Source organism: Triticum urartu, chromosome 2A (assembly GCF_056163025.1).
Source record: "Triticum urartu cultivar PI428250 chromosome 2A, HENAU_Tu73, whole genome shotgun sequence".
NCBI classification, from domain to species: Eukaryota; Viridiplantae; Streptophyta; class Magnoliopsida; order Poales; family Poaceae; genus Triticum; species Triticum urartu.
Genome location: NC_141874.1, coordinates 104,177,693 through 104,197,840, shown reverse-complemented (window position 1 = coordinate 104,197,840; position 20,148 = coordinate 104,177,693). Strand labels below are relative to the sequence as shown.

General features: G+C 56.2%; 1 protein-coding gene across 1 annotated transcript; it reads right to left on the bottom strand.

Annotated features, from left to right (window-relative positions):
• Positions 1 to 3,725: 3,725 nt before the first annotated feature.
• LOC125541154 (peroxidase 2) lies at positions 3,726 to 5,070 on the bottom strand. Its single transcript, XM_048704623.2, has 2 exons — positions 4,778 to 5,070; positions 3,726 to 4,695 (listed from the first exon to the last, which is right to left on the bottom strand). The coding sequence occupies exons 1-2, from the start codon at positions 4,994 to 4,996 to the stop codon at positions 3,931 to 3,933; spliced, it is 984 nt and encodes a 327-aa protein (XP_048560580.2). The 5' UTR covers positions 4,997 to 5,070; the 3' UTR covers positions 3,726 to 3,930.
• Positions 5,071 to 20,148: the final 15,078 nt, after the last annotated feature.

The following is a 20,148-nucleotide window of genomic DNA, read 5'->3' as shown; positions in this document are numbered from 1 at the left end:
GTTGCTCTCTGAATTTAGGAGTCTGATCTAGGACTTTGATCCGCTTATGGGACGGGGCGCGTCAAAGACTGAGTCGTGGCTGGAAGGTTCACCTCCAAAGGGAGCAAATCTTTGCTCATTCACTCGCGCCTCTCTAACCTCCCCATGTATATGATGGGGTTGTATATTTTTTTCAAATGGTATGCATAGATCATTTGACAAGGATCTACCACGTTTCTTCTAGTAGGCGGCAAATGGGGGCGAGAAATACCATATGGTTAAGTACCGATATATACTTCCCTAAGGATCTAGAGGGTCTATGTATTCTGGCATTCCAACACATGAATATGGCCCTTATGCTGAGGTTGGTGTGGTGGATCCTCAGGGGTCAGGGGAGCTTATGGTTGTAGCTTGTTAAAGCCAAATATCTACAAGCTGCCCTCTCCTGGCTTGCGATTATAGGGAGAGGCTCCCAGTTATGGAAGTCTCTCCAATTGATCAAATATTAGATTTGCTTGGGTACCAACAAGTCCATAGGCATTGAAAAGGGGCCCTCTTCTAGCTAGAACCATGGCTTTGCAAGTTCCTAATATGCGTGGACATGTTGCTTTTAGTTACCTCAACCGCCCACAATGGAAGTTGGAAAATCTCATTCTGGTGAACATTTGGCCCTGAGGAGACATTAGCTTCCCAGCGTTGATGCCGAGTGCACCAGATGATGTATCTTGGCGCCTAGCTCCGCCAGGTCTATTCTGTGTTGGCTTGGCATATCGTGACCTATGTCATGCGCCGACTCTTGCATGGATCACTCTCTTTTGAAAAGTGTCGCTTCCGCTGAAAATCAAGATTTTTGTGTGGCAGCTATTGCAGGACCCCTCCCCACGGGACAGACGTAGCAAAGCGACATGAGCCTAGAGATGGTATGTGCCAGATTTGTGGGGCCTCGAGTTTGTCATCCATATTTTTTTTTCACATGTTCGTGGCCACTGTTTATAAAGTTTTGTTCGCGAGGCTCTCGGGCTTAAGTGGTAGGCCTTGGGCCTGGGCGAGCTTTTAGGGTGTGTTTGGTTGCTGTCACCAAGTAGAACGTCACGGGTCCGACCCGTTCCCACAGCCCATTCTCGCGTTCGGTTAGTCGAACGAACCATAACCAACCCGTTCCAGGGAACCGAATATTCGCTCATTATGCGGAACGGAGGCGTGCCTCCAAATCGAGCGGACGACAGGGAACGAGCCCTCTTCATCTCGCACGCGCCTCTGCCCTATCCTCTCGCGACTCCCCTCCCTCAACGCCGCCACCCTCCCGCTGCTCCCTCCCTCTCGATCTGCCACCTCCATCCCTCTCCGGCGCCGGCTTCACTCTCCTCCCTGCCATCTCTCCTCTGTGATGGCGCGCAGCAGCAACCTGGTGGTGACCTAGCAGCGAGTGGAGATCAGGCATCGGCGGGGCAGGAACGACCCAGCGAGGCAGCGATAGAGGAGTGAGCGACCGGAGGTGCGGCTGAGGCGGCCGGATCAACAAGTAGCAGCGGCTGAGGCGGCCGGATCGACAAGTAGTAGCGGCTGAGGCGGCCGGATCGACAACTAGAAGCGGTACATTTTCCACTCCTCCTTTGTATATCTTTGTACATGTTGATGTCTGGGCAGATTTCCTCTCTGTGTGCCATGTTCCTCCTCTATTTGTTTCACATATATGTGCTTGTGTGTAGTAGCCAGATCCATAGTTACCCAAATCTGCTATCAATGTGTGCTGCTATGTACGACCTAGATCCATGGTTACAAGTCATTGCTAGCCATTTTTTGATATTATGCATCAGTTGTAGATGGTCATGAAGATGAACAAAAGAAAAAGGATGGCTAGGGGAGCTGCTGTTTTTGTTACACTAGCTGCAATGGCAGTCATTGTTCGGGCTATAATAAGGAAGAGAAGACCCAATGCATGAAATAGATAGAATCAGATATGATTATTTGAACCAAAAAATTTGGCAAAGTGATGTGTTATGTAAAAACATGCTAAGGTTTGAAAGAGCTGCCTTCTTTCGCTTGTGTGGCATATTGAGGGATCGGAAGTTGCTAGAAGACAGTGCACATCTTAGTGTGGAGCAACAATTGGCGATGTTTTTGCATACAATTGGGCATAACCTTCGGAACAGGGTTATTTCGGCCAATTTTTGTAGATCATATGGCACAACCAGCGTATACTTTAGAAAGGCTCTTCATGCCATAGGCGAGCTCCATAATGATTATATAAGGCCACCATCATTGGAGACCCCCTAAAAAATTGCAGAAAATCATCGTTTCGACCCATATTTTAAGGTAATTTCAGAAACTATTCCTTAGCTATCTAGGCTATATGACATGCCATTTAATACTGATCAATATATAGGATTGTATTGGAGCTATCGATGGTACACATGTGCGGGCAGGTGTTACCAAAGATGTGGAACATTCTTTTCGTGGTAGGAAGGCCTATACCACTCAAAATGTGATGGCGGCAGTAGATTTTGACCTCCGCTTCACATATGTGTTGGCTGGTTGGGAAGGGTCCGCACATGACGGAACCGTTTTAGTTGATGCATTATCTCGTGAGAGAGGCTTACAAGTACCACCAGGTAAAAAGTTGCCCTAGATATAAATTCTCCATATGTTACTGCCTTAAGAAACCGCTGTAACCAATATTTGTTTTAACTTTCTAGGGAAGTACTACCTAGTTGATGCCGGTTATGGAGCGAAGCCTGGTTTCTTACCACCTTTCCGTGGTGTGAGGTACCATTTGAATGAGCGGGGTAACAATCCGGTCCAAAATGATAAGGAGCTATTCAACCTTAGGCACTCATCTCTACGGGTGACGGTAGAGAGGGCTTTTGGATCTTTGAAGAGGCGTTTCAAAATTTTAGATGATGCCAAACCATTCTTTACTTTCCCATTCCAAGTTGACATTGTTATAGCTTGTTGTGTTTTTCATAATTATGCACTATCATAGTTATGCTCGGGATAATCGTACCGGTAGGAGAGACGCCTCTTCTGGTTAGGATTTGAGGTGATGACCTAGACCTTATGGACCATGCGTAATAGGATGGTTATCGAGTAGGTCTTTTGCGGTATGCCTGTGACTCCGTGCTTAAGTTTCTGGCCTTCTAGCAGGACTGTCACCCACTCTTTGGACAACGGGACAAGGATCAGCTAGGCGGCATGATTGATGATCTGATTGCGGCAGGCCGCGGTCTTCCTTCACCTCCTAAAGCATCTTTCCTTGAGCTATGGCATCTTCTGATCCAATCTCCCTCAAGTATATGATGAGATAGAGAAGCACGGTAATATGAGATATGCTCGGAAGATGTTGACTTGTATGCACTACGGGCACATCCGCACATGTGCACTCGTGCACTAGGTCCTTATTCCACCAATCAGGAAGCCATCAAAAAGTTCTAAACAATATGACAACATTAACACAATATGCATGTGCCATGCATACAATTTCTAGCCGATAAGTCAAACTTGGACCCCTAAATAAGGAACTTGAAAAAAAAACTAAGTTCAGAAAACATTGCTCATTTCGTATTCAGTACTCCCTCCATCTCAAAATAGTGTCAAAAATGATATTATATTTAGGGACGGAGGGAGTATTTCACTACTGAATTTGTATTATTAACAGCTTAATTTTTCTTTTAAATGCAAGGAATCATATTTGGAATGACTCTATTAAACCTTCTGAATGTGCACGTAAAAGAAAGTAGATGACTGGATAAGTAGGAAATGAAGATTTTATTCAGGCATCTGTCACCTATTGTGAATACAACCCTGTTAATCGAATTACAACCTGATCAGCTCAATGCAGCAAAAGAAACGAAAGGAACAGGCTTCAAGGAAACTAACAAAAGGCAATGAATGCAGCAAAAGAACAAAATACATGCACGTTCCAATGTTAAATACTACAAATAGCCAGCAACCCTATTTGTTGACGACCCTGCAGTTCCTCCTGATCTCCCCGTTGGCAGCCGTCTTGAGCTCGATGGCGGCCATCTTGACCATCGCCTTGGCGAACTTCTTCTCCCAGCTCCCGGGGATGAAAGCGTTCTCCATCACCTTCGTCGCCGTCTTCCCCGACGTGAGCAGCGCCGCATCGGAGGTGAAGAGCACGTTGCGCTTGATCAGGTTCGTGTAGTACTTGTTGTCCATCCGGTTGGGGGTGACAATGTCCTGCGCCACCGTGGGGTCGTTGGTGAAGTTGGGGCTGACGGGGCACTTGCTCTGCCGCAGCCTGGTGAGGCCGGGGTTCATGTCTGAGGGGTTCGGGGGCAGGCGGTCGGTGAAAGAGGAGCAGTGCGACACGCCGATGGTGTGCGCGCCGGAGAGCACCACGAGGTCGTCCTCGTTCATGTTCTTGGCCTTGAAGCTGTCGACGAGCTGCGTGAGGTTGAAGAAGGGCGGGGGGAGGAACTGCAGCGCCTCGCTCTCGAGCGACACGCTCCCGTCGAACCGCCCCGCCGGCATCTTGTAGTCGATCCTGCTGCTGCTGAGGAAGAAGGCGGAGTCGCGTGCGGCGAAGGCGATGACGTCGGCGCAGGAGACGACTCTAGGGCAGACCCTCTCGAGGACCGCCTTGGCCGCGTCGATCACCTCGAAGCCGCGCAGACTGGGGAAGTTGGGCGGGCCGAGCTTCTCCGGCCGCGGGTTCGCCGGCGTCGGGTCCAGCAGCACCGACGCATCACAGCCCTGCACAAGCCAAATGTTAATCACGTGATCGTCGATCTACGTGCATGAAAAAGCAAGCAGTTAACAGTACGCGGCCACGTACCTGGACGAAGCAGTCGTGGAAGGCCATGCGAATGATGCCGGCGCCGAGGCCGGGGTTCCGGGAGACGGCCTTGCCGACGACGGCCCTGACGATGATCTCCGCCGCGGGGCACTTGCGGTTGTAGTACCCGACCCTCACCCTGTGCCCCGGCGCCCCCTTCCCCTGGCATGTCACCGCCAGGAGCAGCACACACGCGATCCAGATCGCAACCCTACCCATCCTTGGACGATGAGTGTGTGTGGGCGGCAGGAGACTGGAAGTGGAAGCTGCAGTGTGTGTGGTTGAGGTGTGGAGTCGCTGCTCCTCGGCACGTCCATTTATATGCGCGGGAGTGGAGAAGAATTGGCAGGGGTTTGTCTTGCCGGCAGAGCATGTTCCCTGTCTCTAGGAACATGCGAGCACAACTCAGCATACATCCAATAGAGCTCCGGAGCGCTGACTTCAAGGAAACCGGGTTGGTAATCTAGGCTTGAATGGTGATGTAGGCATGTGCAGATCTGATCTGGCTGGGACGACTGGGTTTCTGCAGCTCCATGCAAGACAGCGTGGATGGATCATGCATGGATAGGCTTTTCTTTCCTGACTGAGGTTAGGTTAGCACATTCCATTCCGAGCAATAATTCATGTCGCTCCTGCATTATTCTTAACCTGATCGGTGGTAACTCCGGTACATCAACTTGCCTCTAGTACGTGTTTACTCTTCGCCGGCGAGCTGTTTATTTACTCCACAGCACATGGTAAAGACATCTCGATCATTTCAAGAGGGCTTGTCGGCCACTGGCGGATTTGCTGGACGCTGGACGGTGGTGTACGCAATGACAAAAATACTGCTTATACCTCGTCTGACTGAACAAATCATGGATCGGGGAGCGCGCAACTCTTCTTGCATGCCCTATAATCGTGCAAACCGACGCCTCATAGTCAATTGAATCTTGTGTAGTCAAGAGTATGCATTTGTATGGTTTTTTTTTTTCTTTTGCATGATGTATATTTGTTGTAGGACGTTTTTTTGCAGAAAGATGTGTAGTCAATGGACTACATAGCTCATCTGTGGCTTCGCCACTGGATCCATGCATGGATGATGGATTGATCGTGCACCAACTCGAATGATATATATAATGCTTAAATTGTCGATGGGCTAGATCTGGGTGCTACACCTCGATCGCCGCATCGCACGTACCAACCGTTAGTTCGATCACTACTTCACCAGTTACAGACGTGATGGAAGCGATTAAAATGGGTGGCGGCCCTTCCTGATTTTTTTACAACACAGTACAAGCACAGACACTCATACATATGCACATAACTCACATTTATGAACGCATACACGTAGATCCTACCTGTGTATGAGCCCCTCCGAGAAACTGAGCCGGCACATCATTTTGAGATTGATGAAGTCGCCATACACGCCTTCGTAGTCGACGAGAATGTTTTCTTTCACTAAACACACATTGTCGGAAGGCCTGGAATAAATTCACAAAAAAAATCGACCATCAATGCTAAGTCTAGCACTAGAACCCTGCTGGGTTGGTTCCACCACAAGAAATATAACCATATGAGCTCAACTTGCTATTCAAGATTTTCTCTTTTCAGAACCGATAAAAATAATACGTCGGATATTTAGGATTTGGGAGTGAACATCTCCTGTGCCGTTGATTCCAAGTATGAATCTTAGGGCAAGAGAAATTAGCCACACCAGATTTTTATTTCGTTCGGGAAAAAGGACCATCATTGGGAATGCCTGCCCCTTCCCTCACTCCTCTGTCTTCCCTTCCTTGTTCCCCCACTCCTACCTCATTTCTTTCCCCACATGGTCGCTCCATCGCCGATTCCTTCCTTCTTCCCTTTCGTTTTCTTCGACAACGGTAATGACTGTTCCCAACGGTGGAGTAGTGGCGCGCCGCGGATGCGGAGGCTCCCGCGCGTTATGTGGCAGGCAGATCTCGGGCCGCAACCATGTCGATGATGGTGAAGAAGAGGGACCAACACACATGGTGATGTCGTGATTCCAGCGGCTCGGAGTTGCCGGAGAGAGGGAAGGGAGGCGGTGGCACTGCTCGAGGAGGCTAGACACGGATTGGGGGAGGGGAGCGGAGTTGTCCCTGATGCAATGCACCTTGAGAATGCGGGGCGTGAAGCGGGAGAGCAGCGTGGAGCCGGCGCCGATACGTTCCACAAGGGCGGCGCTCCCTGCAGCCGCATGTTTGGGGTGGGCGCGACAACTCAGCTCGAGGACAGACAGGATGCCCTTGCCATGAAAAATAATATAAATTGCTATACATTGACTGAGATGATACGAATTGGGGTGTTTTCTTTAGTGTGTAGTTTGTTTTTTAGCAGCTTAGAGATGGCAAAAAAAAATTAGCACCTTTATGTCATCATTTCATGAATGAGATAATCACCACGTACGTGACAAACTTTTTTGTACTCCTTTTTTTAATATACATGAATTTTTAGATCAGTTGCATTTTCATGATCTAGATTATGGACATGGCAACTTTTGTATTTGAGTAGGTGGTAGTTTTTACTTTTGAAAATCATAGCAATTTTGTGTGGTCATGTATTTTGTTTCATCATATATGCATGTTGCCGCCATTTAGTTTGCTTAATGTTTGACATGCAAACTTAGATATGTGTTGTGTTGGAGTAATGGGCCACGGGTAGGCTAAACCGAAGCCCATGGCCTTTCAAGACATAGGGGCTTGCTGCGCCCCTCAAGACAACGGATGGAGAGCCGATTTCAGGAGGGCGACTGGAGAAACAGCCGGCCGCCCATAAGCGTCCGAGTCATGCGGATGGGATCGAGACCGGCTGACTCCGACTGGCGGCTTCCGGAGTCACCGACCGCGGGAAGTTGGCCCACGACACCAACGAAACCCATGCCCTCATAGGGGGGATGGGACAGGGAGTGGCGACAGTGAAGCCCACTCCCTCCCCTTTTTTCGGGGATGGCCAGAGCATAGTGCGCTGTACTAGTGGAGATCTCCGTCCGGCACAACACTGTGCCATGCAATCCCTGACGCCAGCAACAGTGGGCGGAGTCCTGTACCCACGACGTCTGACAGTACGATCCACAGAAGGCGGGCCCTACCGGTCAGTGAGAGTCCGGAAGACGGCTAGAGTGCCACAAGATGGACCTGTAGGGAGCCGGCCCCCGGGAGTCGGCCTGCCCCTCCTACGGGTTCCCGGCGCCATTAACAAGACGAGACAGGGAGTGACTACAGTGATCTCCCACCAGACGGCGGGGCTGTAGCCACAACCCCATGACCAAGCCTGTGTCATTAGAGGCATAGCTACAGTAATCAGCAGCCGGCAGGACCCGCAAGCGGCGGGTGCGGCCTGTCGGCTCCGTACCGGACCAGTCGGCGGGCCCTAGCAGTCGGCGGAAGGGCCGGCAAGCGAAGAGACTGATGGCTGGGCCTATGACCAGTCAGTTTACCATTGTACCCCTGGGGGTAGGCCTATATAAACCCCCCAGGGCATCCATGCAAAGGGTTGGGATTCACTAGATTTAGACCAGACCTTAGAGAAGGAGAGAGCTAGCCTTGCCCTCCTCTATCCACAGATACAGCTCGAGGAGCACCTTTGTACTCACTTTGCCTTAGTGATCATGCGGAGACCCCGCAAAGCAGGACTAGGGGTGTTATCTCCTAGGAGAGCCCCGAACGTGGTAAAGTACGCCGGCGTTCGTGTCTACGCCTCATCCCGTTTCCAGGCACCGGCGACGTTCTACTCGCCCCCACCATGATAAGCCATCCATTGGCGTATGTCGCACCCAACCCCCGACATTTGGCGCCCACCGTGGGGCCTGGTGCACCGTCATCCGGAGACCTGTTCTGGACGGGAACCCTTTTTCTCCCTGGCGAGCGCAGCCAGCCCGGCACGCCAGACAGAGTCTGCGCCGATGCACTGCATGGCGCTGAACTCGCCGCCGCAGCCAGTTGCCTCGCCGATCTAGTCGGCGAGGTCCGCCTCTCCGATGAGCCCGCGTCCGACGCGGGCACGTGTGGCCCCGAGAGCCTCCTTGCGGACCTTCTCAATCAACTCCACGTCGCCAGCGAGCCGGCTGGGGACTTGGAGTCCGTAGGCTTCACCGATCCGATGTTGGTCGACTCCGACACCGCGTCGCTTGACACATTCCCCTCCAACGTGGTGGTCTACGACGAACCGCTTTCTCGCGCGGAGAGCGGCGGAAGCACCGTCACGGAAGTGCTTGTCATTGATCATGACGAGCACTCTGGCCGGGGTAATTATGACCCGCTCAACGCGGCGCTACAAAACCTGGCGGCGCCCATTCCCGAAGACGCCGACGCCGAGACTCTGGAGGCACGCCGCCTTCAGCTAGTCGAAGGCGCCAAAAATCTAGCCAGCATGAGATGCCTGTCAGAAGCCTACCAGCACGAGATGGACTGCGCTGCGGGCGGCACACCGGCTGCGGCTGGGCCTAGCCACCTTGGCACGGCGTGGCGCGACTATCGCTGATCTGTTCGGGGCGAATCGCCCCGTTTATGCCACGCCTGTGGAGAACATTCGAGCCGCCCAGGCGGCGGCAGACGAGCTGGACAAGTTCGAGGGCGAAGAGCGTCGCTTGATGACGGAGCGCGTCCAGCGACTCCTTGACGCGGCTGCTGAGCAGAATGAGGTCGGCTGCCACACTGATGCGCCGCGCCGACGGAGTGACAACCTGCTTCCACGCCGAGACCAAGGCGCGGAGTCTCAGACGCCAACTGCCGGCGTCCGCGGAAGAAAAGATAAGGAGCCGGCTGCCAGCCGCAGTCGGACTCGCATCACCATAGAGCGCGACCGAGATGGTCGCCCAAGAACAGTGGAACGACGGGATGACTGTCCGCCTCCTCCCCCTCGGAGGGAAAGGCGAGTCTCCTCGCCGCTTGTCGATCACCCGATGCTCGGCGGCCGCCTTGGCCGCAGAGAGGGAGTCGGAGAGAATGATGCCCGCCACCGGATCGACCGTCTCCATCGATCCCTGGCGCTTGAAGAAGAAAATGAGTTGGGTCCACCGTGCTTCGGCCCCCGCATCCGAGACGAGCCCTTCCCCAAAGGGTTCACGCTTCCCAGAGACACACCCAAGTACACCGGCTCCGTGAAGCCGGAAGACTGGCTGGTCGACTACTCCACGGCCGTCAGCATAGCAAACGGCAACAAGCGTGTTGCTGTGAAGTACGTTCCGCTCATGCTCCAAGGCACGGCCCGGACTTGGCTAAATAGCTTGAGGCCCCGCAGCATCAACAGTTGGGTCGACTTCACCGATGCCTTCGTCCGCAACTTCACCAGCACGTACAAGCGGCCTCCCAAGCCTCGCCAGCTCTCCTTATGTGTGCAGGGCCCCAGCGAGTCAACCCGCGACTACCTCACACGCTGGGCCGAGCTTCGCAACTCCTGCGAAGGTGTGCACGAGGTGTAGGCCATCGAGTACTTCACCGCAGGATGCCGAGAGGGCACCCTCCTCAAGCACAAGCTTCTCCGTGACGAGCTGGAAACCCTCGACGAGCTGCTGATCATAGCGGACAAGTACGCCACGGCCAACTCCTCCATGAAGACGGAGATTCAAGTCAGCGCGACCGGCAAAGTGGCTCCTCAGGCTCCCCGAAGCCCGGCCAGAGACACCAGTCGGCGTCAACCACAGAACGACCACAAGCGCAAAGCCCACTGCCGACTTCCACCAGCCGGCAGGTGGCGACAGTCGAAAATCAGCAACCAGAAGGGCAGCCCCCCGCCCAAGCGCCAGAAGGGCGGAAAGTCCAACTGGCAGCCGGCTTTCTCATATGAGCAGACTCTGGATGGACCCTGCAAGTTCCACAGCGGCGCGAAGCCGTCCAACCACACCACTCGGAAATGCCACTGGCTCACTAGGATAGCCAAGGGAGACGGACTTTTGCCTCCCCCACCTGCGGTGCAGCTGCCTCCTCCGCCCCAGCCGCCAGCGGTCAGGCCGGTCGGCGCAGTAAAAGACGAGTACCCAGAAGAGCAGGGAGCTTATGTCGTGTTCACCAGTGTGGCCGACGATCGACGCAGCAGGCGACTGCGGCAGCAGGAGGTGAATGCAGTAACAACTGACACCCCAGAGTTCATGCATTAGTCTGAGAAGCCCATCAACTGGAGTTGAGCTGACCACCCCGAAGTAATGCCCAGACCCGGCTCCTATGCTTTGGTTTTGGACGCCATCTTTGCCACGGACAAGTGAGTTGCTCGCTTCTCCAGAGTCCTGATAGACGGCGGCAGCAGCACCAACATTTTGTACAAAGACACCATGGAGAAGTTAGGAATCAGGCAGAGGCAACTGCAGTCCAGCCGGACGGTGTTCCACGGCATAGTTCCTGGCCTTTCCTGCCCGCCAATCGGCAAGATCTTGATCGACGTCCTCTTCGGAGACAAAGATCATTTCCGCCGAGAGTCAATATGGTTCGAGGTGGTGGACCTAGAGAGCTCCTACCATGCGCTACTTGGCCGGCCAGCCCTGGCCAAGTTCATGGCCGTCCCCCACTATGCCTACCTCAAGATGAAGATGCCGAGTTCCAAGGGGATCCTGACCATAAATGGCGACTACAAGAAGTCGTCCGCCTGTGCATCAGAGAGCAGTCGGCTGGCCGAGTCCCTCGTGATCGTAGCTGAGAAGCGACTGCTAGATCGAGTTGTGGCGATGGCAAGCAAACAGCCGGAGCTGTCGCCTAATCCCAGAGAGTCGGAAGCTGAGGGCTCGTTCAAGCCGGCCAAGGAAACAAAGAAGATACCTTTGGACCCAGAGCACCCAGTGTCGGAGTAAATAGCCATGGGTAGCCTAGCCGGCTTCCCCTGGCCCTTCTGAAAAAATTACGAGCCCGTCCGGCTCGCAAGAATCCAAGACATGGGGCCGCCTTCCCCTTGCTGGCTGTCACCCAGGCCGGCTTTCGGAAGGCGGCCCGACTTTAGCCCTCATGAAGAAAGCTATGGGAGGGCCGACTTCGAGAAGCCGGCCGCGAGGAGGCCGACTCCAAGAAGCCGGCTCCCATAAAGCGGTCGAGACTGTACCCTCAAAGTTTGCATCCACCTAGCGGCGATGTGACGGGGCGTGGCTACAGTGAAGCCTGCCACCCCCGAATCCCGGAGCGCGCCTGGCACAGTGCGCCGTACGGGTGGCCATGACCCGTCCGGCGCGGCACTGTTGCCACACTGACCCTGATGTCATCCGCGACGGGTTACCAGTACGGCCCACGGGCGGTGGGCCCCTTCAGGCAGAGAGACACCTGAAGGCGGCCTGGCCTCCCCCAGTCGGCCCGAGACGGAGCCGGCTCTCTCCAGCCGGCTCGCCACCCCCTCGAAGGAGACGCCCTATTAAGGAGACAAGACGCGGTGAGGCTACAGTGGTCACCCGCCGGATGGCAGCACTGTAGCCATGCTTACCTCGGCGAAGCCCTCGTCACCAAGATTGAGCGACAGTAACCAGCCACCGACAAGGCCCTGGACAGTGGGGCCTGCCTGTCGACCAGGGAGCCGGCAGCCAGCGGGACCCACCAGCCGGCGGGCCCCAGCAGTCGGCGCAGAAGCCGGAGAGCGAAGACACAGACGGCTGGGCCCCACGCCCAGTCGGATTACCATTGTACCCCCGGGGGGTAGGCCTATATAAACCCCCCGGGACACCCATGCAAAGGGTTGACCCCCAGCTAGTTTTGGACACCACACAAGGAGAAGAAGCAAGCTAGCCGTGCCCTTCTTCCTCCTGTCGCCAAACAGCTCAAGGAGCATCGTGTAGCTACTTGTCCATTTAGTGATCATGCGGAGACCCCGCAGAGCAGCAGTAGGGGTGTTATCTCCATGGAGATCCCCGAAGCTGGGTAAGATTCGCCGGCGTGCATGTCTTCGCCTCATCCCGTTTCCAGGCACCGGCGACGTCTTACTGGCTCCCACAATGATAAGCCACCCGTTGGCATATGTCGCACCTACCACCCGACATTTGGCACCCACCATGGGGCCAGGTGCACCGTCGTCCGGAAACCTGTTCTGGACGGGAACCCTCTTCCTCCCCAGCGAGTGTAGCCAGCCCGGCACGCCCGATGGCGCTTGCCACGACGCGCTACAAGGCGTCACCAGCATCTGCGCGGCGAGCAGCCTCGCCAATCTCCTCGACGAAACCCTCATCTCCGACGAGGTCGCCTCCGATGCGGGCACCGACCACCTCACCAAGCTCCTCGGCCAGCTCCATGTCTCCAGCGAGCCCGCTGTGGATCTGGAGTCAGTTGGCTCCACCGACCCGATGCCTGTCGACTCCAACACGGCCTCCTTCGATACCTTCCCCACCAACGTCGCGATCTACAACGACCCGCTTCCCCGAGCCGATGGCTGCCACACTGTCACCACCGAGGTGATGGTCATCGGCCACGACGGCGCGACAGACGAGAGCGCCCACGACGCCCCACACGCGGCGGCCCACGACTTGTCCACCCCCCTCCCGGCTGATGCCGACGACGAAGCACTGGAGGCGCGCCGCCTCGCCCTCCTCGCAGAGGGCCGGAGGCTGGCTTCCGTGAGACGCCTCACTGAGGCCTACCAGCGCGAAGCTGACCGCGCCGCCTTCGGCACGCCGGCCCCGGGCAGGCCAAGCCGTCCCGGCATTGTCAAGCAACGCGGCGCCGTTATCGCCGACACGCTGGGAGTCGACCGCCCGGTCTATGCCACTCCGCTCGAGAACGTGCGTGCCGCCCAGGCGGCCGTCGACGAGTTGGACGGCTTGGAGGCCGAAGAACTCCCCCACATGACCCGGCGCATCCAGCAACTGATTGACGCGGCCGCATGGCGGCACGAAGCCGACGCCCACGCGGGAAGCCCTCCCCCGCGCCGAGATCACGGCGCGACATCCCGGACACCGACTACGAGCAACGCCCGCGCGCGGCGCGAGAAACAGCCGGCGGCCAGCCGGAGCCGAACCCGAATCTCCATCGAGCGAGACGCGGACGGCCATCCCCGAGCCATGGAATGGCGGGGCAACCCGCCTCCGCCTCGACCCCGTGGAGAGAGATATCCCACCCCGCCGCCAGTGGCGCACCCGACTCTCAGCGGCCGACTAGGTCGCCGCGAAGGAGTCGGCGAGAACGACGCCCGCCATCGGATCGACCGCCTGGCGCGATCCCTGGCGCTGGAAGAAGAAGACGATGTCGGCCCGCCTTGTTTCGGCCCCCGCATCCGCGACGAGCCTTTCCCCAAAGGGTTCTCGCTCCCAAGAGACACGCCCAAGTACAACGGCTCCGTGAAGCCGGAAGATTGGTTGATCGACTACTCCACGGCGGTCAGCATAGCCAACGGCAACCGGCGCGTTGCCGTGAAGTACGTGCCCCTCATGCTGCAAGGCACGACGCGGACCTGGCTCAACAGCCTCAAGCCTCTCAGCATCAACAGCTGGCTAGATTTCACCGAAGCTTTCATCCGCAACTTCACCAGCACCTACAAGCGGGCCCCCAAGCCCAGGCAGCTCTCCCTGTGCGTACAGGGCCCAGCCGAGTCCACTCGCGACTACCTCACGCGTTGGGCCGAGCTCCGCAATTCTTGCGAGGGGGTGCACGAGGTGCAAGCCATCGAATACTTCACTGTCGGGTGCCGAGAAGGTACCCTCCTCAAGTACAAGCTCCTCTGCGATGAGCCGACTACCCTCGACGAGCTTCTGGACATAGCAGACAAATACGCCACCGCCGACTCTTCGATGAAGACCGAGCTCCGGGTAGACGCGTCCGGGAAAGTACTCAACCCGGCGCCCAAGACGCCGGCAAGGGATTCCGGCCGACGCCCACACCCGAACGACCACAAGCGCAAGGGCCCTGCGCCGCCTCCCGCCAGTCGGCAGGTGGCCACGGTCGAAGATGCGCTGCCTGAAGGGCGACCCGCGCCCAAGAAGCCCAAGGGCGGCCGGCCGGCTTGGCAGCCGGCTTTCTCCTACGAGCAAACTCTTGACGCCCCGTGCAAATTCCATAGCGGCGCGAAGCCGTCCAACCACACAACCCGGAAGTGCCATTGGCTCACCCGAATCTCTAAAGGCGAGGGGCTCGCGCCTCCTCCACCTGCCGGCCCGCCGCCCCCGGCTCCGCCGCCTCCGGCCGCTCGGCCCGCAGTCGGAGCCGTGCACGACGAATTCCCCGACGAGCAAGCAACCTACATCGTCTTTACAAGCCAGCTCGAAGAACGGCGCGGCAAACGCCGAGAGCACCAGGAAGTCAGCGTGGTCGCTGCCAACCCCGCCGGACACATGCATTGGTCAGAAAAGCCTATCAGCTGGAGCCAGGCCGATCACCCAGAGGTGATGCCATCTCCCGGCTCTTATGCGTTGGTCCTGGAAGCCACCCTCGCGACGGACAGACACACTGCCCGCTTCTCCCGCGTGCTGATAGACGGCGGGAGCAGCATCAACATCTTGTACCGCGACACCCTGGAGAAGCTGAACGTCAAGACAAAGCAACTCATGCCTACTCGGACAGTGTTCCATGGCATCGTACCCGGCCTGTCCTGCGCCCCCATTGGCAAGATCAAGATTGAAGTACTTTTTGGGGACAAGGAGCATTTCCGCCGGGAAGCGATCTGGTTTGAAGTGGTGGACCTGGAAAGCCCTTACCATGCATTGCTTGGCCGACCTGCCTTGGCTAAATTCATGGCAGTTCCCCACTATGCATACCTCAAGATGAAGATACCAAGCACCAAAGGCGTCATCACCGTAGCCGGCGATTACAAGAAGTCCTATGAGTGCGCAGCAGCCAGCAGCCGGCTGGCCGAGTCCCTTGTGATTGCCGAAGAAAAGAAGATGTTGGACCGAGTCGTGGCCATAGCCGGCAAGCAGTCGGCCGTGTCCCCCGATCCCAAGGAGCATGATGCTCAAGGATCTTTCCAGCCGGCCAAGGAGACGAAGAAGATACCTCTTGACCCCGAGCACCCAGAGAGGTTTGCCGTCATCGGGGCAAACCTAAACAGCAGATAGGAAGGTGAGCTCGCCGATTTCCTCCGTGAGAATCGGGACATCTTTGCATGGTCCCCCAAGGACATGCCGGGCGTCCCGAAGGAATTCGCCGAGCACAAACTACACGTCCGAGAAGACGCAAAGCCAGTCAAACAACCCCTTCGCCGACTGTCGGAGGAGAAACGCAGGATTGTGGGAGAGGAGATAGCCCGGCTTCTGGCAGCCGGCTTCATTATGGAAGTCTTCTTTCCAGAGTGGATCGCCAACCCGGTCCTCGTGTTAAAGAAGAACAACAAGTGGCGCATGTGTATAGACTACACAAGCCTCAACAAGGCCTGCCCTAAAGATCCCTTTACCCTGCCGAGGATTGACCAAGTGATAGACTCCACGGCTGGATGCGAGCTGTTGAGTTTCTTGGATGCTTACTCAGGATATCACTAGATAAAGCTAGATCCGGACGACCGCCTGAAGACCGCCTTCATCACGCCATTTGGAGCCTTCTGCTACCTGACTATGACATTCGGCTTAAGAAATGCCGGTGCCACTTTTCAGCGTTGCATGCAGAAGTGCCTCCTCAAGCAACTCGGCAGAAACGCTCACGTCTACGTGGACGACATTGTGGTGAAGACGGAGAAGCGCGGCACCTTGCTGGAAGACCTCAAAGAAACGTTTGAGAACCTACGCCGGTTCCAAATCAAGCTCAACCCCGAGAAATGCGTGTTCGGAGTGCCAGCCGGCCAGCTCCTAGGCTTCCTGGTCTCCGAACGCGGCATCGAATGCAACCCGGTGAAGATCAAGGCCATCGAGAGAATGGCGATCCCCACCAAGCTTCGAGACATCCAAAAGTTCACCGGATGCTTGGCCTCCTTGAACCGCTTCATCAGCCGGCTCGGAGAGAAAGCTCTCCCCCTCTACCGCCTCATGAAGAAGAGCACTCACTTCGAGTGGAACGACCAGGCCGACCAAGCTTTTCACGAGCTGAAGAAGATGCTGGCCACGCCGCCCGTCCTAGCGGCGCCGACTGAGAAAGAGCCCATGCTCCTCTACATTGCCGCAACCAGCCGGGTGGTTAGCACCGTCATCGTAGTCCAACGCCCAGAAGAAGGCCGAGCCTAGCCGGTCCAAAGGCCGGTGTATTATTTGAGCGAGGTGCTGTCCGCTTCAAAGAAAAACTACTCGCACTACCAGAAGATGTGTTACGGCGTGTACTTCACCGCCAAGAAGCTGAAGCCCTACTTTCAAGAGCATCCCGTCACGGTCGTATGCACCGCCCCGCTGGCCGAGATCATAGGCAGCTGGGACGCATCCGGCCGGGTGGCGAAATGGGCCATCGAGCTGGCCCCTTACACAATCTTCTACCAGCCTCGCACCGCCATCATGTCCCAAGCATTGGCCGACTTCCTCGTCGACTGGGCCGAGACCCAGTACCTACCGCCGGCTCCCGACTCCACTCATTGGCGCATGCACTTCGATGGGTCCAAGATGCGCACCGGCTTGGGAGCCGGCGTCGTCCTTACCTCTCCCAAAGGCGACAAGCTCAGATACACGCTGCATATTCACTTTGCCGCCTCCAACAATGTAGCCGAGTACGAGGCACTGATACACGGGCTCCGGCTTGCCAAGGAACTCGGTATCCGCCGGATCCTATGTTATGGCGACTCAGACTTGGTGGTTCAGCAATCATCCGGCGACTGGGACGCCAAGGACGCAAATATGGCAAGCTACCGCTTCCTGGTTCAACAACTCAGCGGATACTTTGAAGGATGCGAGTTCCTCCATGTACCGCGAGCCGACAACGAGCCAGCCGATGCCCTGGCTCAAATAGGCTCCACTCGGCAAGCAATACCATCCAGCGTCACTCTACAATGCCTCCTCAAGCCGTCCATCAAGCCGTCTCCAGAGTCCGATTCCATCTTCGTACCGCCTGACCCCGACGCAGCCGGGTCCGGCTTGAAGAACCAAGCAGGCGACCCCGGGACTTCAGTAGTCGGCCCGGGGACTTCGGCAACCGGCTCGGGGACTGCCACACCCGGCTCGGGGACTGCAGTAGCCGGCCCGGGGACTGCACCAGCACAACAGCCGGCGGCCGACTCCAGCATTTCACCACCCAGCCCGCCCGCCCTGGTCATAGTAGCCGTTTTGGCAATAGAAGATGTCGCAGCTCCGTCATGGGCTCAATCCATCCTCAACTTCCTAATAAACCAAGATCTGCCGGCTGACAAAGTAGAGGCAAGACAAGTCCAACGCCGAGCCGGAGCATACACAATCGTCAAGAGAGAGCTCGTCAAGCGCAGTGTCACTGGAGTCCTCCAGCGATGCGTCGAGCAAGAGAAGGGCATTGCAATCCTCAGAGACATCCACCAAGGAGAATGCGGCCACCATGCAGCCTCAAGATCACTCGTCGCCAAAGCCTTCCGCCATGGTTTCTTTTGGCCGACTGCTTTGGATGACGCCAAGGAGTTAGTTAAATATTGCAAAGGGTGCCAACTCTTCAGCTCCAAGCAACACGTGCTGGCTTCAGCACTCAAGACCATTCCCCTCACCTGGGCCTTCGCCGTTTGGGGACTGGACATGGTGGGCCCATTCAAGACGGCGCGCGGCGGCATGACGCATTTGCTCGTCGCCGTGGACAAATTCACCAAGTGGATTGAGGCAAAGCCGATCAAGAAGCTGAATGGGCCGACTGCTGTGACATTCATCGCAGACATAACAACTCGGTACGGCGTGCCACACAGCATCATCACCGACAATGGCACAAATTTTGCCAAAGGAGCCTTGGCACGTTTCTGCGCAGCCCAAGGTATCCGGCTGGACTTAGCATCCGTCGCCCACCCGCAGTCAAACGGCCAGGTCGAGCGAGCCAACGGCCTCATCCTCTCCGGCATCAAGCCCCGACTGGTCGTACCACTGGAGCGTTCAGCCGGCTGTTGGCTCGATGAGCTGCCGGCTGTCCTCTAGAGTCTGCGCACTACCCCAAACAAGTCAACCGGCTTCACTCCTTTCTTCCTCATGTACGATGCCGAGGCGATCATCCCAACCGGCATCGAGTTCGACTCGCCCCGGGTAACCATGTACACGGAGGCGGAGGCCAAGGAAGCATGAGAAGACGGTGTCGACCTGCTGGAAGAAGGCCGGCTGTTAGCCCTCAGCCGGTCTGCCATCTACCAGCAGGGTTTGCGCCGCTACCACAGTCGGAAGGTCAGGCCAAGATCTTTCCAAGAGGGCGATCTTGTGCTCCGGCTGATCCAGCGAACAGCCGGCCATCACAAGCTCTCGGCCCCTTGGGAGGGCCCCTTTGTCATCAGCAGAGCCTTAGGCAACGACTCCTACTACCTGATCGACGCACAGAAGCCGAAGGCACGAAAGAGAGATGACTCCGGCAAGGAGTCAGAACGACCATGGAACGCCAACCTCCTTCGAAGATTTTACAGTTGAAATGCAGTATGTATCACGCTAACTTTTGTACTAAATACGAGACAATAGGCCCCCCGAGGAGGGCTCGGGGACTGCCATCTTTTATCTATGAATGAAAAGTATCATGCTTATGACCTTGTCATTTCATTTACTTGTTCTGTCCGGCACCGGGTTCGACTAGTCGGCCCGAGGACTGGCCGACTGGAGTTATATTAGAAGTCCTACCCGTGGTCAGACAAGTAGTGTGCCGACACCCAGGCTTAGCTCTTGCCAAAGTCGCAGTTCGAAGAACCGGCTGTCCGGCTGGCAAGAGTCAAAAGCAGGAAAGGATGCCCACACGAAAAATGGCCAGGGACCAACGGACTAATATAACGAAAGCCGGTTTGCCGCCTACCACCGACTGACTACCAAAGTAGCCGGCCGGCCGGTTTCCATTCACTTCACTTCAATCCAAGAAAGCTCGAGTACTTGCCTCCCCAAAGAGGGAAGGCGGCAAAGGAAAAAGCCTAAGGATAAAAAGCATACGCAAATGGAAACCAAACATGCACATAATAATATTTACATAAAAGACCTCCAAGAGGCCAGCATTCAACATAGTTCGGACACACCCCCAGTGGGTGGATCTGCGAAAGCATAATAAAGATTGTTCAAAAGGCAACAAGCAGGAAAAATAAGGACGGCAGGTCAAGCTGGCGGAGCGACCGACGAGCCGGGCTGGTCGGCAGAGACGGTTGTGCCGGCTGAAGGAGTGGCCGGCTGGCGAACCTCGGCTTGATCACCGCCTCCCGCAGAGGGCGCGCTTCCACGCGCCTCGTTGCTGGAGGCACGGTCAGCCTGAGGCCGGCCGGTTGTTCCACTAGCCGGCTCGACGTCTTCACCGTCCTCTTCTTCGTTATCCTCGCCCTCGTCGCTGGAGGCGATCTCCTTTGCCGAGTCCTCGCCCACCGCCGGGTTTAGCCCGAACCACTCCTCCGGCTGGGCAACGCCGTCATCATTGATTTTGGGTGCAAAAACGCTGATGTCGGTG